Genomic DNA, 27,474 nt, shown 5'->3' with positions numbered 1-27,474 from the left:
CTATATGTGTGTGTTTACATACTCACAAAAACATTTCTACATATATATCTGATGGATTGGGTCAAAAAACCCACTTGGGACTGCCACCTGATGTGCTGAGACTACCTGTGAGTCCTTTTTCCCTGCCAGCTTGGGACATCAGTACCTTGCCTGGTTGTGCCAGACATGCTAGCCTGCTACAAACACAGACCCACGTCTGAACCACACCTCCCAAAAGCTGCAGGCTTAACTGAAAACAGCTTAAGAAGTGCTCCTGTCTCCAACACCCAGATACCCAGTTCCCAGTGGGATCCAAAACCCAAATAAATCCATTTTACTCTGTACAAAGTTTATACAGGGAAAACTCCTAAATTGTTCACCCTCTATAACACTGATAGAGAGATAATGCACAGCTGTTTGCTCCCCCAGGAATTAATTACTTGCTCTAGGTTGTGGATGGAAAAGTGCTTTTATTAAATATAAAAAATAGGATTTAAGTGGTTCCAAGTAATAACAGACAGAACAAAGTAAATTACCAAGCAAAATAAAACAAAAACATCCAAGTCTAAGCCTAATACAGTAGGAAACTAAACGCAGGTAAATCTCACACTCAGAGAGGTTCCAATAAGCTTCTTTTACAGACTAGACTTCCTCCTAGTCCAGCAATCACTCACACCCCTGTAGTTTCTGTCCTTTGTTCCAGTTTCTTTCAGGCATCTCTTTGGGGTGGAGAGGCTATCTCTTGAGCCAGCCGAACAAAATGGAGGAGGTTCCAGGAGCTTATATAGTCTCTCTTTTGTGGGTGGAAACCCCTCTCTCTCCCTCTGTAGAATCACAGCTACAAGATGAAGTTTTGGAGTCATGTGGGCAAGTCACATGTCCATGCATGACTCAGTTCTCTACAGGCCAACGCCATTGCCCACATGTTAGCCCAAATGTTCCCATGAAAGCTCAGATGTGGATTGGTGTCTATCAAGGTCCATTGTTAGCCAAGTACTCCCAATTACTGGAATAACCCCTTCATGCTATGTTGACCAAATGTGCCTTAGGTGCTTTCTACAGCAAACACTTTAAATACAAGCATAGAGCCAACACTCATAACTCCAGATATAAAAATGATACATGCATATGAATAGGATGAATACATGCAGTAGAACATGACCTTTGCAAAGATATGTTACATGGCATATCTAACATAAAACATATTCCAGTTATGTCATATTTACGCTCATAAGAAAATTTCTATAAAGCATTATGGGGTGCAATGTCACAATATATACAATCTTTATTATAGTAAACTTTTAAATGAAGTTTCATCCACAAAGAACTTTGAAAAAGTTATTTAAAAAACCCACTAAAATGTTTCAAAGAGATTTTCTCATTAAAAGGTTTTGTTTTACTTCAAAAACCCAGTTCCCACAGAACTTCAGCTACATGAGAATCTTAGGTTTCATTTAAAAAATAAAGTTACTAACCCTCATAGTTGCAGAGAAAAAACTTGAACATGTACCCCAATATACCTTCGACATTCAGAAATCAGGCAACAAAGACAAAAATATTACTTCTTTGTAAAAATCTCATTATTTTTAAACCAGTCTCATGATATTTTGGGGCCTGACAATGTTTGAATGTGTGAGGTTCAGCACTGGAGACCTTACAGCAGCACAGTTGTACCGATGCAGCTGTGCTACATAAGATCTCTCGTGTACCTACTCTATGTTTACGGGAGAGAGCTCTCCCATCAATTTAATTAAACCACCTCGAGTGGCGGTAGCTATGTCGGCAGGAGAAGCTCTTCCACTGACAGTGCTGTGCACACTACTACTTACGCTACCGAAACTTGTCACTCAGGGAGGGTTGTTTTTTCACACCCCTGAGTGGCATACGTTTTGTCAGAATAAGCGGTAGTGTAGACATGACCAAAGACAGTATGGCAAAATGGAAACAGCTGGTAAATCAGATATTGGTGATGGTTAAAGGCGGAATGCCATCCTAGATGGGCCAGTGATCTGATCCAGTGTAGTAAAACCTATTTTCCTAAATGGAAATTACCTTCTGTGTTCTCATACTGCTCCTCCTGCCTCATTAATTCAATTACATCATAATCAAGTGTTTGCCACATCAAAATTATTTTCATACAAAGAACTGTACAACAAAGACAGTATTTTTGAATTACTAAGTAGTGAATCACACAGGAATAGCAAAATAAATAAAAACAAAATAATGTTCATGACTGAAGGGAAGTATGAGCCTCCCATTAAAATCAGTTGGAGTTTTGCAGCCGATTTCAATGAGAGCAAGACCAGACTAAATATTGAGAAGAAATGTAATAACTATACATTCTGTGCCATAGATTTCCACGTTAATATAAGGACTATGTAATATACTGTAATATGCAGATGAACAATTTTAGCTTCTGACGCCCATTAACATCCATCCACAAGTACAATGAATGTCATAATTCCAAAATGTTGTATATATATTTGATGTGTTTTTCCATACAAGCTCTGAAAAGAGATGGTCACTTTTTTCTTTGAGGGGGTATAGGTGACAAAAAGAATGTGGCAAGAGATGTAAAATAAAAGGAACCTGGAAATATACCTTAGATCTTTGAGATTCAGTTATCAATAAAATTTGTAGAGGTTTGATATAAATATTATAAACATCTTGAAAGTGAAAATGCTTCTGTCAACCTATTTGTTCCCATCAGAACAAAAATGCCATAGAACTGATTAAAACATATGACATCTTACTATATACAGACAGATTTGGGACCTGATATTGAAATTCTCTCTCAGGCAAAAACTTCCATTGCTTCAGTGGCAGGTTTTCCTGATGAAGCAGTGTTAGACAGAACTCTAGGTTTTATATCAACATATTGTAACCTCAGTTTTTGCTTTGGAAAACAGAAAACTTCATCAGATTAATTTGACTAAATTGCAAGGCAAAGGGAATAAAACAAATCATGGAGTAGCCAGTGTGGACTATAAACAGTACAAGAACAGACATTATTTGCACGTTACAATACAAGACCTTAGTACCCTTATATGATTCCTAATGGAATAGGGTGTTTTGTTTGTTTTTTTTTAAAAATGTACGAGTTTAGAAACATACATTGTCAAGACATGTTTTTTAATTGGGACACTAATCCACATAAATCAGGAAGTTAAATGATTGAATTAGTATCCTTCTGTGCCATTTACAACACTGCAACTGCCTACTTTCCCACCCCAATGCCTCTTGTTCTGGTTTGCCATTTACAGCACCACAGTGTTCCGTGGCTCTACTTTGGATAGCAATTATAAAGCAGTGATTGTAAAGCAGAGGATGTTCTGCTGTGCCTCTGGCTCCTTGACAAACTCTCTGGAAGTTCTATTGACAGCTTTAGAGTTGCCTGTCACATTGGTAGACCAGTGGTAGTCTGTTGGAGTGTTCCTGTCGACAGAGACATGTTCTAAGATTCACTTTTAAGTCTGGAAAATTCATACACATTCCTGCACAAATCACTCCTTAAATGTTTGTGCAAGCACTAAACAGGTTAGTATCTGCATGCCCATATTTATTTGGTTTGCATAATTATACCTGTTCCCCAATAATGTCAATTTATGGACCATACAGTTATAGTTTTTAGGTGATTAAAGAGGCAAGTCGTATCTTCTCTGCCAAATACAACCTCACATATCCTAGCTTGTGAACAAATACTTTAAAAAAGCACACACAGAGAAAAATATTAATGACATGTATGGCATAGCACATACTTGTTTAGCAAAACTACTTCATTTTTTCCAGGTTCTTCTGGCATCCATTGTTTTATTTAACAGAGTATTTGTTTTGGGGAAATGTAAAAGAATTATAAACAGAAGCTAAATTTGACTTTATTTCAAAAGGTATTTTAGTGGCCAGCTAATTATAGATAAGTGTTGTAGTCCAATAAGGGAAGTAATACAAGGGGCAATTGGACAAGATAATCTGGAGGAAACAAAAAACCCCACCACCCATTTATTTAGCCTCCCTTGCACCCTACATGTCCTCTGAACTGGCGGTATGGTGAGAAACTTGTAGAAGCTAGTTGCAGCTTCTCTATTTCTGCAGGGGACTCTCCCACTGTGGGGGGATCCCGACAGAAGACAAAATGGGTGATTTCCCTTTGTAGTACAAAAGAGGCAGAAAATGTGACCTTGTACATACAGGTTATTGAACTGTTAAAAATGGAAGTCAGATGCAAATTATGATGCATCTGTATTTCATAACACTACCATGACATTAGTTTTAGATACGTCTCATTATCGTAACTAACATTTTACCTTTTTTTCAGGTGTGTGAGTTTGATGAGTATAATATGTAAGAACAGGAAAAAAAACAAAAACATTTTTGCTTTTCTTTCATCACTGAAGGCTTGGATTGGGCCAGAACACAGCAATAGGGTGTATTAGCATCTCTCTGAAGTTGCTAGCTTGTTCTCCAGATAAATCTCGGCTTTCTTTTTTTTTTTAATTTTAAAAACCACCTATCACCACTTCCCCCACCCAAATTACAAAGGAGAATACGCGAAGGAGCCTAGTATAGTCCAGGAGCGTATTCAAGTTATACTGAAGGACAAGGTTAAGAGGCCCAGAGAGTACACACTTGTAACGTGAGTGGTAATATACTATGACCAGTGTCGCATTCTGATAACTCATACGGGTGGAGTTTATTTTGTGGGCAGACCTTAGAAGATTACCATCACCACCTCCCTCAATTTAATGTTGTTGTCATTTAGCAAGTGCCTATTAGTAGAGGGCTTTCCCTGACCCCCAGAACATACTGTTTTCAGGTAGATAGTGTCTACATACTATGGCAAGTAGCATCTATAAATATTTAAGTTAAATACATATATACATACATTGAAAGACACAGTCCAAACTAAAGGCATGAGATGGAACTCAACTGAGCACACCCAGGAAACTTCCCAAAAGCAACAGTCACAGTGTCAATGCACTCAGAGACTTAGATGGCTTCCCTACTAGCAGTTAGACTGGAACATCTCAGAGATTTAAGATGTTTGAGCATTCTGAGATTAGTTAAAACTTGTGCAGCATTTTGACTAATGTTAAGCACTAAGTACTACTACATGAGGAAGCATATGCTTCATCTCACCAGAAAGATATATTGTTAAAAACCATGTACAGTTCCTTATTTTATAAAGCTGTGCAAAATCCTGGTAAGCTGAGCTGAATCCATGTCACAAGATATTCTGAAAGTAAGTTTTCTTTTATTCTATACAAACCAAGAGAAGGTAAGCTTTCAGTCTGGGTAGTAAAAGTCAGCTTCTATATTAAATTATTATTTACATATAAACTAGAAAGATTAAATACTAAATATTCAGCATGCACTCTAACCAAGAATTCACAAATCTCTCTAAACAGCATGGACGAGGCCTCAGAGAATAGCAAATAGTCACCATGCTTAAGCGGAAAAAACAGAGCTGAGAAGCACAGTTAATGTGAGCTCACGTTGCTGTGACCATATTTCATTTAAAAATATGCACAGAGACAGGGTAGAGAAGGTAAATGAGCAATCCTCAATCTGTTTTGCCAGTAAGGGAGAGAAGCTGGCGCATAGGTACAGTTTTATACAGGTTTTATAACTGCATTGGTAATGGGTGAGTCTGGCCATTCTGCCTTTGATTCTTCAAAAAGTGAAGTTGTTGCTACACAGAGCCAAAGAATACAGATAGACAAGAGACCAGGAGAGCATACCTGCTCCTTTTGAAACAGAAAGAGGAGCATTATTTGTCTTTTGGATGTGCATTGTAACAGTGACCATGCAGAATTAGCATCTGTAGCTATCCAGATAGTGCAGAGTGAGAGGTTAATGGACTTCTGTAACTTGAGCAGAAATGTATGCCTTCAAACTGTATTACACAAAATTTAATACTACAAACAGTTATGTTAAACACTTATTTCCATGATTGTTTTAAACATATGTTAAAGACTTATATTTAACAGACACATACATTAAATGCATGTTAAAAATCATTTTATGGATTCTGTTTAATGTATGCCTCTGTTAAACATTAAGTATTTCTTTGTATCATGATTATTTGTGTTTCAATCTGCAACTAAAAAAACCCCAATCTTTGATTTTTAATATTTGTTGACTTGACCTGTGTGGTTCAAATTAATATCTATCTGCCCATCTTTCTCTGAAGAGATTACAGTTACAGCCCATCAAGGTCCTTGAGTGCATTGTGCAATGCTGTACCTTGCTCTTATAAAGACAAAGAAGAGGTGCATGAAATCCAGGATATGTAAAACAAATGATCAGGAACATCTGAGCACATCAGGAAAGGACCTTCTCAAACCTGTGTACATGGTGACACGACCTCTAAAGTCTTAAAAATACAGGCAGTTTTATTTGTAATATGTGGAGAATTGGCCAATGAATAGGATACTATACATTAAAAAAAACCCAACACAGTGTTTACATAGAAGAAGGCATTAGAAAGCCTAAGGAGTAATTCATCTAGTTCAAGCCTCATGAAGATGGAATTAAGAAAAATATTTCCTCCATAGTGAGCCAAATATCATCCTCCTGATTCAGGTAGAAAGCTGAAAAAGTTGGGGAAATGAATTCCGCAGCCTAGGTAGCAATATTGCCAACCTCAAGTGTTCAAAATGCTGCCCAAACTACCATGAGCTCGGTTTAAAAACTATGAGCCTCTAAAGAGTAATAAATTGGGACGGGGTTATTTGCTTTCTGGATTTTGAGCCTTTGGGATAATATGAAGGTGGTGTCATGTTTTCAAGCTTTTCTCCAAAACCAGCATTAGAAGCTTTTGTTTTTAAAAGCAGAAGCTGAAATACTGAAATAAGCACATGACTCAAGTAGCTAGAGTTTTAAGAGGAACACCAATAGTGGTAAAAATCATGATACTATCGCACAAGTTGAAAAAGGTAAAGAGCCTGGTTAAATTGTTTGCCACAATGTAAACATTAAAACTTTAAAAACAAGAGAAGTTTACACATTTGGTTTATTAGATGCATTCTTCAGCGTACTCAGTCACACAAATACTTTAAAAAACTTACTGCATGGAAGAGCAATTTGTCACACACTGTCCCTCTTATGAGATATGAAAGACCCTAGACACAGCAGAGCCTATTGATTCTGCTATGCTTGGGTGAGAAGGGTGAGGTTTGGGGAGCCCATACAGAGGTCCCACAGCCCTGTGGACTAGAGCACTTGGAGACCCACTCTACTTTCCTAGAGGATTTCAGAAGGGTCAGTGGATTTGTAACTATCTGGCAGTACCCCCTTCTTCTGAGGCAAGAACCCTTAGGAGATCCTTAGGAGATCAGCCTATAGCAGTGTCTTTGGAAAATAATTTGCCCTAAAAGGAACATATCCATAAACAATTGATTCCTTCAGTATTTTTAGTATACCAAATACTTTTGATAATATTTTGAGAATGTTAAGGTGGCAAAGTCAAGCATATAAAAAATCAAGCAGTACCAAAATGTTGCATGCACAATCTTAACATTTCCTCTTGTACATGTTGCACTATAATAAAGTTTTAGCTATGCAGTCATACTATTACTATTTCCACAGGACCCCTATTTCTTTTCAGGGCTTCGCTGAATCTAAGGCTGTAGAAAAGAAACAATATTTTATTACTTGAGAAATAGTGTATCATGGAAGTAAAGACTATCATAATTTGCAAAAACAAAAACAATAAAAAATAAACAGCTCTCTAAACAAATTTGAAAACATGGAAATTTCAATTTCTGGTGACAAAAGACCAAGCATAAAATGTGTCCTTTATCCTATCTCAACCCTTCCTCCAAATAAACTATAGACTTGTTTTAAATAGTATCTATTATTTTTTGTGTCTCAAACAATACATTTTAAGTTTTGACTGTCATATAAGCAAAAATAAATAAAATATTGCTGCAGTACAATGCACTCAAAATAAAAGATGTATTATCAAATGATTCATATATGTCTCCATGTCTTCAGCTTCATATTACTTTATTCCAACTATAATACATACATTTGACTTTCAGTTACTACCCGATACCTGAATTAAACTCTCATATCCACAGAGTACCTCAAAATTTTATTAGGGACGTAACGAGAGGCTTAGATGCATCTTATGACCCATTGATATCTTTTTCATGCCCCCAAAAACCCCAGAGGTCTTAACAGTAGCTTCTCATCCATATTTTTGATAGACTATCTCCTCAAACGGTGTGACCAAAAAGAAGATATAGCACAATCCTTAATTTAATCATATTCTACCACCTTTCATGGGTACTTCTGAATTTGAGATTCAGTCAAAATCCACAAGACACACCTGGATTTTATAGGATAATGAGTATTAAATTTGTGTGTTCTGTGTTTGAACACCTGCATCACTGAGAATCCTAATTCCCATTGACTTTCAATCAGATTTAGGTTCCTAAATCACTTAGGGACATATGTTCATAGCTATTTAGATGCCTAAAAGTGTAGCTAAGCATTTCTGAAAATGCTACTAAGTGCCTTACTCCCATTGAAATCAATGAAAATTAGGCATCTACTCTGGATAATTGCTTTTGAAAATGCCACTAGGGCCCAGATCCCCAAAGATAACCCCCACTGAAATCAATGGAAATTTAGGTGTGTAAACACCTTTGAGGATCTGTGCCTTGAAGCCTAGCTGCATCTTTAGGTGCCTAAATATTTCTGAAAAACTGATCAGATTTACCCATTATCACCTTCCTCAAAACCCTACATGGTCCTCTTTTCCCCTTCAGAATCTAGTTCAAGCACCTCAATCTCTCCTTTAAGGACCTACACACTTCTACCTCTGCAATACCCAAGGTCTTATTCCCTCCTGTAACTTCTCTTGAATGCCAGCATCCTGTCTCCGTCCTCCCATTGTTAGCTCCACGCAATTTTTCATGCCAAATACTACACGTGACTGCCCTCTTCCCACGTGACAAGCAAACAAACAGGTAAGCAAAGAACCAAATCAGGGCAAAAGCAAGGGTTAGTCTAAAACATGACCAGATTTGATCTAGCCAGCCAAACAATCTGCAAAAAGGAGCTGCCAATATACATGTTCTGGGGGAGAAGGGAGTAGAGCAGAGTATTGTGGACTGGAAAGCAAACTTCAGCCTTTAGGACAACACACAATTATTAAAATGTTATACCTACACAGCCAATGTGTTCAAAAGGCAGAATTTTGTGGATAGGGGATACGACTGTATTATCTAACCAATATCTTCTTATAAACCTTTCTATCATAGTTTATAAAAACCTATGAAAATACCAGATAATTAATGTAAAGACATTTAAATTTTTTTGGAAACAAATGTGGATTTGTTTCACATTTAAGAACTTACTGCTACACAGTGATTTAGACTGCTGAACATTTCAGACAAGAATCACCAATATATGGATACTAAGCACCTGAAGGCAGAGTTTCATTTTTCATGGAATTTTGCATCCCATTTTCAGAACATTGCATATTGAAATGGAAATTGCACATATGGACAGGCAAATCTAAACTCTATGGCCCACTATATGAATGTCAAATTTGCTACATAGGTGGAATAATTATAACATTTATAGAGTATACACATTTTGTTTTCAATTTCTGTTTTTCTTAAAAATAGCTAGTTTCCCAAATTTTAGAAATACTCTATTTGAAGAACATTTTCAGTGACATCATTTATCCTGTAGGTTAAATATCTGGAGCTCTGACTTGCATTTGATGCATACTCCAAATCCTCACTCCCAAAACTCCCACTGGATGTTGTGTGCGCACACAGGATCTTACCAGTTGTTAGGCTCAGTAAGTGTTAGGATGTGTGACTAAACTTTTGATGGCAGTTTCAACAAGGTAATGGAAAGTAAGTAACTGGTATTATTGCTAAAATATTTTAGGAAGTAGTTAGTAAATTAATTAAGAGAAAGAGATTTTATAAAAGATGTGTAACAAAATCAATTATTCTAAGCCTTTATGCTGTTTAGCTGGAGTTTTCAAAGGAGCCTAAGGGGATCAGTGCCCATGTCCCACTGAATTTCAATGGGTACCTAACTTTTTTAAGCTCCTTTGAAAATCTCAGTCTTAAAAAGGTTATATGCTAATGCTACATAATGAAACAAAAATATAATGGACTACTTGAAACACAAATTAATACAAGGTGTTGTTGCATCTATCACTAAACAAAATATTATAATTCTTATAATATAATATAGAATGGATTTTTTCTTCTCAGCAGCATTGATGATATCAACAGAAGTTTCTCTTTAGCTATTAAATTAATAGCTAATAAATTGCTATTACTTGGATCTCTTGGAGGAGGAAAAGAAGAGATATGAATTTGAAAGTAGAAGAGGCTTTCCATTGAGGGCCTTCTCCCTTTCAGAAATAAGCAACATGCTGATTTGCTCTTGAGAGCCCTGGAGTGGTTGAACCATCAGCAGCTTTTGATACTATCAGAGCCGGGTAGGGAGGAGATGAAATATGCACCCTTCTTCTGCCAAATGTTTGGGAAGGTGAAAACAAACTAATAGGTTATTATATGGTAAATTTATGCTGGGTTATTGAAATAAAACATAGATGTTTATAAATATGTATTACATATATGGGTCATGTTAGACAAAAAAAAGACATTAGAAGGATGCTCTTCTTCATAGTATTACAAAAACTAAGTGTAAGAACTTCCAAATTCCATTTGTTTTTCATTATGAAAAAGATTATTTTTCAGAAACTACAGACTGCTCTGATAAATATGCCATGAACAAAGAGGATAGGATGATACAAGCTTTTCCATGTTCTGTTTGTGCTGAAATTACTGTTATGACCGTAATTGGGTTCTCTAAACAAAAACAGGCAGATTATTAATCATTAGGATGGACTGGCAGTGAATTTGCCAGAAACTATTTATCTATGACATATTTAATACTTTATATTAATACAAAAGCCATTATGTTGACACTCAGACATATTTCAAAGTAGCAACTAGTATAATCAACTAGCCATTTATACTCAAATTTATTTTTTTACATATAGCCATGTTTATGTGGTTATCCAATCATATCAAAATAAATACAATATTGTGTTGAGAATTAGACTTCAAAAACTTAAAACTTCTCCACTGCTCTAGTGATCACTCTCATCAAACAATCTGCTTTCAATCCATTTATGCTCCATTCATACCACCAGATAAATGGCTCTCATAGGAATGAACGAAGGGATTTCAAAACTCTATGTGGAGTGCCTTTCAGATTTTTGAATGACGTATCTGTGGGACTAAGTGAAAGTTTCCCTGGGTCTTGTTTAGTATAAGAGCAGGATAGAGAGACTCCTAACCACTAGCCCCAAAAAGATGAGACCTGAATTGATTTAGGGGATATGGGACTCAAGACTGCCCCATTCAGAAGAACCCTGATTTTAGAAGTGAGTAGCATAAAGAATAGACATACAAATAAGTAGCATTCTCCCTCCTGTGAAGACAACACTGCAGATAAGAAGTAAGTTGGTGATGAAAGGATGTAGTGGCTTTCTTGGAAGCTCCTCCATCACCAAACAAGATTGAACTTTCCTTAGTTGCCCCCAACCCCCACCCCCAAAAAAAGTGGGTTTTGGTAGGAGGAATGAGTTTTGCAGAGGGGATGGGAGCTCTTATTTTAAATAAAATGGTGCATTTAAGAACCATCCTATAACTCTGCTAAAAATCAAATCTGTATTACTATATTAAGAAGTAATACACATTCAATAGGTATCATGACTAAATCAAAGTTTTTAATGTAGTATAATTTGTTATTTTGTAATAAGTCTATTAGGCAGCAGTTCACTGGCAAAGTAACTGTCCCAAACTTGTCAATTTTGGAAGACCTTATTTAGAAATCCAGACAATATATACATTTTGCAATATTCTGTGACAGAAATATAATGCATATAGTGGGCAGATACTATGTTATAAATAATGTTATTAATTCAGATGTAATCATCTTAATTAGAGGAAACAAAAAAATCAGAACCCATGTTTTCTGAAATATGTAGAAACTCAACAAAAAATTGTCCCCGGACTACAGATTTTAGGCAGCATTTGCCGCTACCACTATTGAAATATACATATTTAAAATCCCAATCACACTAACCTGAAATTTCTGTAACTGATATGCTGTAAAAATCATATTACAATGAACCATGAAGCAGAAAGGGTATATGAAATTTAGTGCAAAATTGAACACTCATGAGCTCTGCTAAATGTATTATCTGCTTCATTTACATGTCAATCTACAGCCCTATTTTAAAAATTATTTTTAAAATCCCTTAAAATAAACTGTTCCATGTCCCTATTAGTACTAAACAAAATATCATTAAATTAGTTTTACACATGTATCTTAAGAAACAAACAAGTCACCTTTGCTGTTTAATGGCATCAAGTTAATTGCTGTGATTTGGAGCAAATTATTTAAAGAAGTTGTATGCAAACCTTTTTTTAAAGCTTGTACTATTTTTATTCAGTGCAGCTGTGTCAAAGTTCCTTACATGAAGCTGAAACTACCTTAGGTTAGATTTTTTTTTTAAAGAAGTTGCAAGCTCATTATTCCCATTAAAGTGCTGTCTATTGCTTTTAATGTCAACTAAGGTATCTGAGAAACAAACATCAAGTACAGTAGTTGTATTGATTCCTTCCAGACACCGCTCTGTAAGTCCTCTACTTTGTAATCCACACAAAGACATGCAACTCATATTCAGGGATAAATGGATTTCTTTACTGCCTACCAGCAGCTTTAAAGGGTATTTCCTATGGCATATGCACAGAAGCATAGTCCACTATTCCTTTTTCCAAAATCTGTCTTATATAACAGACTGCAAACACTGAAGATGTGATCGCACGTTTCTGTATTGCAGCATTCACCATATCATGAGCCTCAAATAGCACAGTTCTGGGCCACTGATCAAGTTCTGTTAATAAGGATTACCTAATAGACATTCTCTCTCCAGTTTGCCTATGTGGATGGGTATGCATGCAAATCTCCGAAAAGATAAACTCATTTACACACTGAATAGGATAGCTGCACAAACTTTGCACAGGATTGGTCTTAAATAACCATCAGAGGATTTATAAAATTGTGTAAGTTTTGTGTATTTATCACAGGCCTCCTGGTCTTTTGCAAATAAACTACTAACATAAAAGGATTCATGCAAGCTCTAAAGCAATGTTGTGAGTCAAGGGCTAATAAGGAGAATATTCAGCAGCTTCCTCTGCTTAAACCTAACTCACTCTATAGTAAAACTACTGTATTTACTGAGTAGTTTGAAGTGTGTTACTTGAATTAAGAAATTCAATAACCAATGTAGGTCACTATAATTTTTCTTCCTCACAGACAGCTGACCAAAATGAGATTTGGCAACTTTGCAGACTTCCATTTAAAGTAAAGACACTGTATGGAATGAGTATTTAGAAGACTTTTCTCCTTCGGTCTGTCTCACAGGCGCTTACAATAGGTTTAAATACAGTTCTACATGATTTTGTACAGTCCTTTATCTGTCAAATAACAGTTAATTCTTTCTTGAAAATGGAAAATCCCTCTATTGTGTCTTGTAAGAACTTTAACTGAATGAATCTGCATACTGTATATACACACGATGCATGATGAAAGAACTGAAATCTAAAAAGTTTCTAATCTCTTCTCTTGCTGCTTTCAATAGACAAAAATCATATTAATGTTTCGAGGAGTAGATAAAGAACAACTGCAATAGCTGCAGTTAATAAAAGTTAATACCTGGCAATTTTATAAAGCCTATCGCTTTCTAATTATTTATAGTAAACAACTACAAGTTTCCTTGATGAAATTAATCGCTAAAATTAATCATAAATTCATGAGGCAAAGCAAATCACGCCCTAACATTTAAAACATGCAATATGAAATGCACCAGAGTAACCAGACATCTCATTTTTGTTGCTCACGTTTTATACTCCCCCCCTGCCCCACACACAGCCCTGTCAAGGGAAAAAACTTAAGAGGTGTTTTAAAATTATCCTTCGTTTGCGTTATTTCTCCAGGTGCCCTATCACAACTAGTATGGTGCTCCCGCACCTCCCCTATAGTGACTTGATTCAGTGGAGGCTATGTTTGAAGCGATCGATGCAAGCACACTACACACCAGGAAAAGGAAACGAAGAGAAATGCATCTTTCCTTTCAGCCATTAATTATAGATCAAGCAACTATCACATTGCAGATCACACCCCCCCCCCCCCCTTCGAGCCGGATATTTCACAGACATTGGTTCCAAAGAAGAAAAGCCCATACTTATTGTCACTATACATGTGCCCGAGAACCCGGCTGGCTGCACTGAAATCTCACGATTTGATGCCTCTAAATATAGGCTGCCCGGGTTTCCAATGTCGGGAAGAAGCAGAAGAAGCGGACATGGACGTATGACTAAGTATTTCAATTTCGTTCTCCAAGTAACAGAATAATGACAGGGACCACAACAGCCCAGGACTACATGGAAGAGCAGGGTCTATTTGCTCCCTCCCCTCCCCTGCTAGATTTATGACTTCACTGCTGTAACGAGTATATCATTGCAGGACGTTAGAGAATCCAGTATTGCTGATGCCCTACATAAGCAAGCGACTAACGTATAAGGGAAGGGTGGAGGAGGCACAGGAAAAATAACACACTTTGGTACCTCTCCGCTGAAGGCACAAGCAACGTTTCCAGAGCCAGACACAGCTGCCTTCTAAAAAAGAGAGGGACCTTTGCAATGGGGGTACCAAACGCCAGTGTTTGCTAGCACCACCAGAAGCGGACGAAATAACGCAAGAGCAGGAGAGGAGAAACCTGGCACCATTACGATCGCAACTGCACTCACCGAACGGCGTCGACCCTGCGTGCCTTTTCCCAGGCATGCACAGCAAATAAAAGGCAAATCCTCAGTGCGGTGGGGAAGGGGTGTGCGGCGCCCCCGGGCTTCAATGCAAGGTCCCGACCTTGCCCAGCGGCAGCATCCTTCGCTTTGTGTTGTGGTACCGCCGTGGGACAACTGCCTGGCGGCGAGGGGAGCGGCTGGCTCCCCTTCCACCGCCTGTTCTAGGGAGGCAAAGTCTCTGGATCGCCTCCCGCCTCCTCCGCGGCTCTGCCAGGCTCAGCAGCGGCGCTCCGGTGCGGCGGCTGCTGCTTGGCACATCCGCCGCCGGCCGGGGCTGGAGACGATACAGTCACAGCCGCCGCCGCCGCCCGCCGCCGCCGCGCTCCCTCCTCCTCCCCTCTCCGGCAGGAGCGCGCGCCTGAGGAGCCCGGCTGGGGCGGGCGGCTGCGCTCGCTCGCTCGCTCTCGCCCACTGAGGAGACGCCGCCGCCGCCGCCGCCACCTGCGCCGGGCGAGGAGGGGGCGCGAGGCTCCTCCCGGGCTGCGTTCGAACGCGGCCGGGTCCCGGGGCAGGCGCGCGCCGCGGGCTTGCGGGGAGCGACAGCAGCAGAGCCCAGGCTGAGCCAAGCAGCGGCTGCGGAGCTGGCGGGGGAAGAGGGGCTCCTTGGCCAGGCTTGTCTCAGCGCTGCTGCCTTTGCCTTTGCATCCTCTCACAGGAGCGGGGGCCGTGTCCCTCCCCGCTCCGCGCCCATCCCCACGCGGCTGGGCGTGCACGTTGCTTTGTTTGACACGGGGCTTCACGAGCACGGGAGAAGAAAGGCCAGCCCCGCAGCCCCACAGCAAGCCCTGGGCAGCGGCGTGAGGCGGGGGCTTTTGAGTGGGCACGAGTCAATAGCGCAGGTGCGTGTGGGGGAGCAGGGCACACCCGGCCAGGGAACAATGCGCTCGCAGGGACACCCACGCTCAAGAACGGCTGCTGCACCTGGGCCAGCGAAGGAGATGTGGGAAATGCCCTTGAGTCACCCTCCGACGGGAGAGATTGGGGGAGAGCAGAGCCATGCGGCTGAGGTGTTCATGGGAGGCTAAGGCGTGGATGAGCTGGGCGGGACGTTGGTGCTGAGCAGCCACCGCAGGCTGGCAGCTACCTTCCCAGCGTTAGCTGGGCTTATTCAAACTTCAGGTCAACTAACCCCACCCATGGAGCGATTGCTTATGCCCCTGCTCCTGTCTCCCTCTCTTTCCTCCCCCCCTACCCTGAATCCCCCTCTGACTTGTCCTTAGAGGGCGAATCCACTTAAACAATTTTCAGGAGCCTCGTCACGCACTGCCAAAGATGTTGAGGAAACACGACAGACGCGTAAATTTAATCCCTTGCTATACGCAGAAACGTATACCCTTGCAACCATAACGCAGCTAGCAGCCCCTTGGCGGTGTATTTCCTTGAGCAAAGTTTTCTCCTTTGGAAAATATGTTAATTTTCTTTCCGAGCTGTGACCAGAGCACAGCTGTAACAATCAGCAAATCCATGCAGGCAGCTGAGCTGTCGGGGTGATGCGTCCATTTGCTAGCAATTCTTAGCTATACCAGGTCTAAAGAACCTGAATTCTAGTAAATGAAAACGACGTGGTTTTGAGCCTAGAAAGGATTGGGGGGAGGAGGAGGCGGATCTGAAGGGAGGGGACGGGTTGTTGGGTTTTTTTGTTTGTTTGTTTTTTTTTTAAAATAGTTGACACCCACGTACATAATTTAATTTTAGAACAAAGTCATGTAATGGGCCTGTCAACAAATTGTAATTAGAAGGCACTTTCTTAGCAGATCTGAATTTCAAAAATATATTTTCATACAGACTGAGCAGACTCATTAACAACACTAAGGATTGCTTCCAATATCAGATTTCAGAATGACTCACTGCTGCCACCTTTTGCCTGGTGATTTCCACAGTTTTTCAAAACAACACTAAATCAAACCTTGTTAGCAGACATGAAGAGCTCTGTGTAAATTGGAACCTTTGTCTCTCTCACCAACAGAAGTTGGTCCGCTAAAAGATGGTACCTCACGCACCTTGTTTCTCTAATATCCGGGGACCAACACAGCTACAACAACACTGCATACATTATTCTTCACTAACATTTTAGTAAAAGTTATTTCCAATATTAATTTTGTGGGGCCATCAGAGACTGTATTTACAGATCATTACTTTGTATCCATATTAACTCCCAATGCCAAAACCATGATAAATTCTTTATATTTGGGTGTGTATTTTTTAGGGCTGTCAAGCGATTAAAACATGATTAATTGCGTGAATAATCACACTGATAATAACATTTTTAAAATATTTTGGTTGTTTTCCACATTTTCAAATATAGATTTCAATTATCTCACAGAATACAGTGCTCACTTTATTACAAATATTTGCACTGTAAAAAAGAAACTAAAGAAATTGTATTTTTCAGTTCACCTAATACAAGTACTGTGGTGCAATCTCTTTATCATTAAAGTTGAACTTACAAATGTAGAATTATGTACAAAAATAACTGCACTCAAAAATAAAAGCAATGTAAAACTTTAGAGCCTACAAGTCCAGTCAGTCCTATTTCTTGGCTCAGACAATCCAGTTTGTTTACATTTGCAGGAGAAAATGCTGCCCACTTCTTGTTTACAATTTCACCTGAAAGTAAGAACAGGCATTCACATGGCACTGTGGTAGCCAGCATCACAAGATATTTACCTGCCAAATGCACTAAAGATTCATATGTCCCTTCATGCTTCAACCACCATTCCATGAGACATGGGTCCATGCTGATAATGGATTCTGTTCAATAACAATCCAAAGGAATGCGGACTGATGCATGTTCATTTTCATTGTCCGAGTCAGATGCCATCAGCAGAAGGTTGATTTTCTTTTTTCGTGGTTTGGGTTCTGTTGTTTCCACATCAGAGTGTTGCTCTTTTAAAACTTCTGAAAGCATGCTCCACACCTCATCCCTCTCAGATTTTGGAAGACGCTTCAGATTCTTAAACCTTGGATTGAGTACTGTAGCTATCTTTAGAAACCTCACATTGCTACCTTCTTTGCGTTTTGTCAGATCAGCAGTGAAAGTGTTCTTAAAATGAACAACATGTGCTGGGTCATCATCCGAAAATGCTATAACATGAAATATATGGCAGAATGTGGGTATAACGGAGCAGGAGACGTACAATTCTCTGCCAAGGAGTTCAGTCACAAATTTAATTAATACATTATTTTTGTAACAAGCATCATCAGCATGGAAGCATGTCCTCTGGAATGATGGCCGAAGCATGAAGGGGCATATGAATATTAAGCATATCTGGCACGTAAATACCTTGCAATGCCAGCTATTCAAGTGCCATGCAAATGCCTATTCTCACTTTCAGGAGACATTGTAAATAAAAGCGGGCAGCATTATCTCCCATAAATGTAAACAAACTTGTTTGTCATAGTGATTGGATGAACAAGAAGTAGGACTGAGTGGACTTGTAGGCTCTAAAGTTTTATGCTCTTTTGTTTTTGAGTGCAGTTGTATAACAACAACAAAAATCTACATTTGTAAGTTGCACTTTCACAATAAAGAGATTGCATTATAGTACTTATATGAGGTGAATTGAAAAATACTATTTATTTTGTTTATCTTTGTTTATCTTTTTTGGTTTATCTTTGTTTATCTTTTTACAGTGCAAATATTTGTAATAAAAATAATAATATAAAGTGAGCACTGAACACTTTATATTTAATACATTTAATACAAAGTATTTAATACATTTCAATTGGTATTCTATTGTTTAACAGTGCAATTAAAACTGTGATTAATCGCAATTAATTTTTTTGTCACGATTTTTTTTAAATTAATCTCATGAGCTAACTGCGCTTAATTGACAGCCCTAGTATTTTTGTTTTGCGTCCATATTGCCACTTCTGACTTGTTTTATTTCCCCTTTGGTATTTAATTAGCTAGTGAGGGATTATGGGAATAATAAATGTTTTCTTTCAATTTTAAGAATAAAAAGCAGAATTTAATATGCATTCTACCTTGACACTGTCTCATTTTTAAGTGGCGGTAGCCTCAGGAGAAGGACATTTGCTTCTAAATGATCAAAGAGAAGGCATCATACAAGAGAACCATTCAAAAGAAGATAATCTGGGTAAATGGGATCCCCTAAAATAAGACGCCACAATAGCTAGTCCTTCTGCAGGACACTTTACAAATTAGAGCTTTATCTAACTCAATCTTCTAGATTCAAATCAAAGGACTACTCTTAACTAAGAAAAAGTTTTGTTTCTCCCCCTCCACCCAATAAGAGCTGTGTTGCAACTCATCTTTCAGGTCTGAGGCAGCTTTAGGGTGAGATTTTCAAAAGTACCCAAATGATTTTAAGATTGTGCACCTAAGTCACTTAGGAACCTTTAAAATTTCCACCTTTAATACCTAGTATTAACCACAGTGATTAGTACCTTACTTTGGGCTAGGCTGCGGATTTGTCACTATCCCTGAAAAAAAGGAAAAATATAAAGGAGTATTATCAGCTGCACTGGCAAATTCATTAGGGGATTTATGAGCGTGCGCCTGCATGCAGAATCAAATCTCTACCCCACTCCTTGAACCTTCCCACTGGCAGTAGCCCAGGCAGAGGAGTATGGGGGGCTCCTCTTACTCCCCTCCTTTAGGGCAGAATGCAAGCATCTAGGGCAAGCCACAAACTCGCCCTCTGATTCTTGCACCTTTCTGTTGAGAAAAATCTTGCTATGGGACAGATTGTGCCACTCTTACACATATGTGATAAGTAGCTGCATTTTATTTATTGGGACTACTTGCAGACAAAAGATGCTACTCAACATGAGCAAGGGTGACATAAACAAGGTAGTATTCTTAAGAATGGCAGCAGAATCAAGCAATATGTCAAAATTGCCACTCCCAGGGCAATCTACCTTGAAGGTCTTATCCCCTAGTTTGCATCTTCTTTCTGTAGTATAAAGAAAAGGAGTACTTGTGGCACCTTAGAGACTAACAAATTTATTTGAGCATAAGCTTTCGTGAACTACAGCTCACTTCTGTAGTATGTGTTCAACCAAACAAATTGGTTGAAACTATAGTAAAGAACAGAATGATCAGAAACTTAGATGAACATGATTTGTTGGGGAAGAGTCAACATGGTTTTTGTAAAGGGAAATCATGCCTCACCAATCTACTAGAATGTTTCAAGGGGGTCAACAAGCATGTGGACAAGGATCCAGTGGACATAGTGTACTTACATTTTCAGAAAGCCTTTGACAAGGTCCATCACAAAAGGCTCTTAAGCAAAGTAAGTTGTCATGGATAAGAGGGAAGGTCTTCTCATGGATCAGTAACTTGTTAAAACAGGTGGGCAAACTATGGCCCAGGGGCTGCATCTGGCCCTTGAGATGTTTTAATGCGGCCCTCGAGCTCCTACCAGGGAGCAGGGTCAGGGGCTTGCTCTGTGTGGCTCCTGGAAGCAGGGGCACAACCCTCTCTGGTTCCTATGTGTACAGGCAGCCAGGGGTTCCGCATGCTGCCCCCACCCCAAGTGCTGCCCCCACAGCTCCCATTGGCCAGCAAACAACACCTTCTAATGGGGCAGCGCGCAGCAGAGCTGCCTAGCCATGCCTCCACTTAGGAGCCAAAGAGGGAACATGCTGCTGCTTCTGGGAGCTGGTTGAAGTAAGCACTGCACAGAGCCTGCACCCGACTCCCTCTTGTGTCCCAACCCCCTACCCCAGCCCGAATTGCCCTCCAAACCCCTCAGTCCCACCCTCCTGCACCTGAGCGCCTGCACCCCCAGCCAGAGCCCCCTCCCACAGCCTGAACTCCTAATTTCTGGCCCCACCCCAGAGCCCTCATCCCCAGCTGGAGCCCTCACTCCCTCCTGCACCCCAACCCCCAATTTTGTGAGCATTCATGACCCCCCATACAATTTCTATACCCAGATGTGGCCCTCAGGCCAAAACGTTTGCCCACCCCGGGTTAAAATATAGGAAATAAGGGGCAGGAATAAATGGTCAGTTTTCAGAATGGAGGGAGGTAAATAGCAGTGTCCCCCAGGGGTCTGTACTAGAACCAGTAACTGTACAACATATTCATAAATGATATGGAAAAAGGGGTCAACACTGAGGTCAAAACGTTTGCAGATAACGCAAAATTACTCAAGATAGTTAAGTCCAAAGTGGACTGAGAAGACTTACAAAAGGATCTCACAAAACTGGGTGACTGGGCAACAAAATGACAGATTAAATTAATAAAACAGGCCATACTGGGTCAGACCAAAGGTCCATCTAGCCCAGTATCCTGTCTTCCAACGGTGGTCAATGCCAGGTGCCGCAGAGGGAATGAACAAAACAGGTAATCAAGTGATCCATTCCCTGTCACCCATTCCCAGCTTCTGGAAAACAGAGACTGGGAACACTATCCCTGCCAATCCTGGCTAATAGCTGTTAGGATATAGATATTCAGGCCTGTCTGTAAAGGCCTATACTCTAAGAATTTAGCTGTATTCTTATCACTTGGCTAGTTATAGAGGTATAAAAGAAAGAATCAAAATCACTGTCTGCCGGTGTAAGAGCCTTCTCTTACTGTGACAGTCGGAGGCCCTGTGCTTAGGCTAAGGCCTTTGGCTAAGCAGCAGAGGCAGCCATAAGCTGGGAAGCGACCGGTCACCTCCTCACATTCCAAACCAGTCACACTGAAATAAGGTGCTGTTGGGCTGTTAGGAACACAATCCTGTCCTGATAGTGCCTATCGCCTCCAGAGAAAGGGAAGTGCCTAGAAGATGTAAAAGGAAACTTAGTTGGATAGCATCCTGTCTGGCAAGAACTTGCTTATCAATAGCTGGGATGTGAAATCCTCATTTCTGTATTGTTTTGTCATTATAGTTCCCACTTTGCTATTGTTTGTCTGTATAATCTCTGTCTGGTTCTGTGATTGTTCCTGTCTGCTGTATAATTAATTTTGCTGGGTGTAAGCTAATTATGGTGGTGGGATATAATTGGTTACATAATCAAGTTACAATATGTTAGGATTGGTTAGTTAAATTTCAGGAAAATGATTGGTTAAGGTATAGCTAAGCAGACCTCAAGTTTTACTATATAGTCTGCAGTCAATCAGGAAGTGGGTGCGTGGGTGGGAAATGGGAACAGGGAATGGGGAAATTGGAATCATGTTTGGCTAAGGGCAGGAATGGGAACAGGGACACAGGTGTAAGGCTCTGTGGTGTCAGAGCTGGGAAGGGGGACACTAAGGAAGGAAACTGGAATCATGCTTGCTGGAAGTTCACCTCAATAAACATCGAATTGTTTGCACCTTTGGACTTCGGGTATTGTTGCTCTCTGCTCATGCGAGAAGGACCAGGGAAGTAAGTAGGTGAAGGAATAAGCCTCCTAACAATAGCCATTGATGGACCTATCCTCCATTAATTTATCTAGTTCTTTTTTATTCAGTGTTGATAAATGCAAAGTAATGCATGTTGGAAAACATAATCCCAACTATACATATAAAATGATGGGTTCTAAATTAGCTGTTATCACTCCAAAAAGAGATCTTGGAATCATTTTGTATTGTTCTCTGGAAACATCCACTGAATGTTCAGCAACAATCAAAAAAGCTAACAGAATGTTGGGAATCTTTAGGAAAGAGATAATAAGATAGAAAATATCTATATAAATCCATGGTATGCCCACATCCTGAATACTCCATGCAGATCTGGTTGCCCCATGTCAAAAAAGATATATTGGAATTGGAAAATGTACAGAAAAGGGCAACAAAAATTAGGAATATGGAACATCTTCCATATGAGGAGAGATTAATATGACTGGGACTTTTCAGCTTGGAAAAGAGACAACTAAAGGGAGATATGAGAAAGGTCTATAAAATCATGACTGGTGTGAAAAAAGTAAATAAGGAAGTGTTATTTACTCCTTCTCATGACTCAAGAACTAGGGAACACCAAATGAAATTAATAGGCAGCAGGTTTAAAACAAACAAAATAAAATATTTCTTCACACAACACACAGTCAATCTGTGGAACTCTTTGCCAGAGGATGTTGTGAAGGCCAAGATTATAACAGGATTAAAAAAACTGGGTAAGTTCACAGAGGATAGGTCCATCAATGGCTATTAGCCAGGATAGGCAGGAATGGTGTCCCTAGCCTCTGTTTGCCAGAAGTTGGGAGTGAGTGACAGGGGATGAATCACTTGATGCTTTACTGTTCTGTTCATTCCCTCTGAAGGACCAGGCATTGGCCACTGTTGGAAGACAGGATACTGGGCTAGATGGTCCTTTGGTCTGATCCACTATGGCCATTCTTATCTTCTTATGTAGATATTACACATTTTCCTCCCTTTTTCTGGTTGTGCTAGAGGAAAATAGTTCAAAGTATTATTCAAAAATATTTTATTTAACTACAAATTAATAATGAAGACATTATGAACAGAGGATTCAAGACTCTCAGATTAACCCAAAAAGTACCGATTCTGTTTTGGTATATATTCTAAATTCCCTTTTTTGGGAAATTTCCTTTTTTCCCTTTGGCCATTGACAATGGCAGCAGGATTTGGTTGTTAATTTTTACCACTAATAATATCTCCCAAGATTCTCAAAATCATCATTAAACATTTCCAGTAAGTACCAGAAACATTTCCAACAAACATGAGCAAATATGGCTTTTGACTTCTAGTTACTACTTCAGGTGTCTAGACTAATCCTATAAAGCCTGCCTCAATTGACTTCAGTGGGAGTTTAGTTTGTAGAACAATTGTGGAATTGGGTCCCTCAAAGATCATATAAAAGCCAACATTTTCCAAGTTAGGTGCCAACAGTTAGATACTTAGTTCATATTTAATCACCTACTTTTTAAATGTCTGATTTTTAGAGGTGCTGAGCACGTACTATTCCAGTCTACTTAAATGGACAATGTCAAGCTGAATGTTTAGCCATTGACAAATTTTAACTTTAGTTAAATTAGTAGATTCAATTTTAGTTGATTTTTCAGAGATTTTAGTAGTAGTAGTAGTAGTAGTAGTAGTATAGTAGTAGTAGTATTTTCCTGCATGAACTAATCAAGACATCAAGGTCTATTATTTTTATTTTAATATTTTTAAGAGAAAGAAATAATTTATTGCTTATTCCCTTTTTCCAGTTCCTCCTTTTCAAAAATTTCTTTAGTGGGTCATTTAAACATTCCTTGTAGATGCAAAGGTTTCAATATTTTCTGAATGGCAAAATAATGATTTTGTATATCCTATACCAGAACTGCGCCACTTGCCTCACTCACAGGAGCTTCATGGAAGTCAGATGTATGTACAAAGTAGGTGACAACTGCACTACTTCCTTCACTCAATAGCACCAATTTGTCAGCACACCATGCTGAGTTTATAAAAGGATTGCAATGTAGGGACAGATGGGATAATACACCTGCTTCAGCTCTGTACTCACTTTCTTTTGTTCTACTATTTGAAAATGTCCACCAACACTGTGATCATTTTATGGAAAAGGCAGTTTAAGATTTTTTTCTCCATTCTTCTGCTAAAGAAGAATTGTGTCTAATATTCTTGAGAGATTTATGAAGCTAACCTTTATATTACTCAGGCATTATGCCACCTGAGAGAATATTTCATAAACTAATGGACTTCACTTAGTTTCCCCCAATATGAAGGTTTGTAATACTTAAATGGAAAACTGATCTTTCCAGAGAACTTTCTGTGAATCTTAAGAAAGTGGTGCCTAAGGCCCAGATCCACAGAAGCTCTTTGAAATGCTCAGCATTTCAAAGTTTAACTTTTAGATGCCTAGAAACAACATTTCGATCCACAAAGCCTGGGTTATATGCCTAGACTCCTTATAAAATGGATAGGCAGAGACAATGCATCTACAAAATGCCATTATGCTGGGTGGGGAGGTGCCTTAACTAGCCAATGGAAGATTCTGATTAGAGGGGTGTGATCTAAGCCCCATCCCTCTCACAGAGTAGGAGCCTAAGGCCTGGTCTATACTGCGGGAGGCGGGGCAGGGGCTAGTTAAGTCAATCTAAGTTACACAACTTCAGCTATGAAAATAGCGTAGCTGAAGTTGATGTTCTTAGAGCTATTTACTGCGATGTCTTCACAGCAGTAGGTCAATTGTTGATGCTCCCCTGTCAACCCTGTGTATGCGTCTCGCTCCGGTGGAGTAACAGAGTTGATGGGAGAGTGCTCAGTGGTCGATTTATCACGTCTTCACTAGATGCAATAAATCAACCCCTGCTGGATCGATCGCTCTGGAGGTCAGTGTAGACATGCCCTAAGTCTGGGCTGCAGGGAGGCATTTATCTCCATGTCTAATCCACAGCCAGGAACCCTTCTCCTGGAGTCATCCAAGGCATTTCTTACAGGAAAGAGTTAGGTATCTGCCTTTCTCCACACCAAATAGCTAGAGGAGGAGAAGCTCACCCTATAATTTTTAACCTTGTGGTTAGAGGACTCACCTGGGACATGTCTAAGTCCCTCATGTGCTTGAGAGGAAGAAAGGATTTGAATATGGGTATCCCAAACTTCTCAGTAGGGTACTCTACCATTGGTCTGTTGGGTATTCTGATGTATGGGCCCACTCACTGTCTCCTGTTGAAGCTGTTCCACTTTGGATAACTAGTTAAAGAATTATTGGAGTAGCGGAATTGGACCCTGTGTCTTCAACATGGATGCACTCACCAGCAGGATGTAGAATCATTTTCATTCTTGCTCTCTCTGTGGTCCAGTGACTTATTAACTATTTATACACAGTGGAACAAATTCAACAGGAGAGGCCGAGGGAGCCCCACATCAGAATATCTGTATCCACACCCCAGGTAAGTGCTCTAACCACTGGGGTAAGTTGCAAGATGGGCACCTCCTCTTCCAACCAGGGTTTGAATGGAACCCAATCCAGTAGATGGCCTCAGAGCACCAATTGGATCGGGCCTCACAGATGAGACAGATACTTTTGTATCTATCTTCCCCTGGTTTTGTGGATTGCATTGGGGCTTAGGCAAGAGATAGGCATCTGGACACCTAGAGTGAGGCAACAATGTGAATGTTCAGAGGCAGAAACTTAGGCACCTAGCAAATTTCCATAGCACAAATTTACATGCTGAGTGAGTTTAGGGATAGGCAGCATCTATGTGAGAGTTTTGTGGATCGCTGTGGTATCTTATACTGGGACTTATGAGCTTAAGTATGCTATTTAGGTGTCTTAGTACCTTTGTGGATCTGACCCTGTTTGTCTAGTGCAACAGAGAGACCCGCAATCAAGATTTAGTGGAACCTATCCTGATCTAAAGTTACACATATGCAAATCCACTGAAGGCAATGAAAATACATTACTATAATCTAAAGCAAAAATTTTTCCTAGAATCTTTAAGATGCCATAAACAAATATCCTTGTTCAGTCCACAAAAGGCTCAAGTCCAACTATCTTCCTCTCTGCAGTAGGGCAGAAAGTTAACACAATCTCTTGAAGAATACATGTAGAAATACATAAAATAGTATGCCTATGGTCTGTTACTTGATATCATAACAAACCTTTTGCCTATAGAGTATAAGCTTTGGAGAAAAATTAGCATTAATTTATAATTAGTGGATAGTTCTGAGAAGATCAACAACCAGGTAAAAAGTCCATTGACTATAATGGGTATTGGATCAGGTTCTACATCAGGTGAAATTTTTATCTCGATAAATGGCTAAGATCATTAGCTTATTCATTAATTTATCCTCTGTTCCTAATGTTGTATGGGGAGACTTTGGCAAACCAGTAAAGTGCCTGAAACCACTATGACTTATTGTTAAAAGCGGCCAAGTCAGCAGGCTGTAAATTGGCCATTCAGCAGTCTCAGTTTAACCAAAGCAAGAGGGGAGGGGGGGATTTTGGGTGTCACAGAAAGGGCAGCTTGACCCCGCATCCTTCCTAATAAGAATTGTGTTGAAGTTGCTGATACATGCATCTTAGAAGAGCAGGATGTGCCCCAGGAATGTCTATTGGGGCCTCAAGGCTACAAACTCTGGAAAAACCAACACCTGGTTAATTGATAATCAGAAGGAGCCTCTTGCTTGCCCATTAGAACTGCTTGCTTAACAAGTTCTCTTTAAGGGACGTGCCATTCTACTACTAATGTATAAATAAGGGGGAAAGTTTGAGGTAGTGGGAGTCTTCGGGACTGGATTCTCCCTCTGGATGCATCTTGTGTTCCCTACCAGCAGACGGGCTGCCACTGTGCCACTCGATAGCCACACTCAGCTTTGGTAATTATCGAGGGTTGGGGGTGTGTTTTACTAACCTGTTGCGGACGTGTGTATAAGTGCTTGAGACTAAGTAAAGTTTACTTTTAAGTGAAAGCATTCTTGTGTTGTCCTGTTTGTGCCAGCCATCTATTGGTTGGACGGCCGTGTCTCCCCTGACTTATTTCCTGACACCGCTGTGCACAGAGCAGAAGTTACCAAGAGCTTTGGGTTGAAAGAACCCCAGGTAACTATGTCTCTGCTTTGGTTAGGAAGGTGCCTGTTACAATCAGTCCTAGAAGCTTGCTTACATTTCATATTACACATCACTTACTTAGTGTTAGCAATAAAATGCTTGAAGATTGTGAAGCCATCTTTGTTACT

General features: G+C 39.8%; 1 protein-coding gene across 4 annotated transcripts in view; it reads right to left on the bottom strand.

The window, feature by feature from the left end:
• Positions 1–15,682, bottom strand: part of CTNND2 (catenin delta 2) — a 1,224,220-nt gene extending 1,208,538 nt beyond the window's left edge. For 2 of the 4 annotated variants that reach the window (XM_043508458.1, XM_038392619.2), the window contains exon 1: positions 14,841–15,281. Coding sequence is in view for 2 of the 4 variants with exons in the window: in XM_038392619.2 (XP_038248547.1) it covers positions 14,841–14,877 (37 nt within the window). In the remaining 2 variants the exon portion in view is untranslated. Of the gene's footprint in view, positions 1–12,742; positions 12,762–14,840 lie in introns of those variants that run through there. The other 2 variants (XM_038392622.2, XM_043508459.1) reach the window with 2 other exon arrangements.
• Positions 15,683–27,474: the final 11,792 nt, after the last annotated feature.

Source organism: Dermochelys coriacea, chromosome 2 (assembly GCF_009764565.3).
Source record: "Dermochelys coriacea isolate rDerCor1 chromosome 2, rDerCor1.pri.v4, whole genome shotgun sequence".
In the NCBI taxonomy this organism is placed as follows: domain Eukaryota; kingdom Metazoa; phylum Chordata; order Testudines; family Dermochelyidae; genus Dermochelys; species Dermochelys coriacea.
The sequence above is the reverse complement of the archived record's forward strand: the minus strand, read 5'-3'. Positions and strand labels throughout refer to the sequence as shown.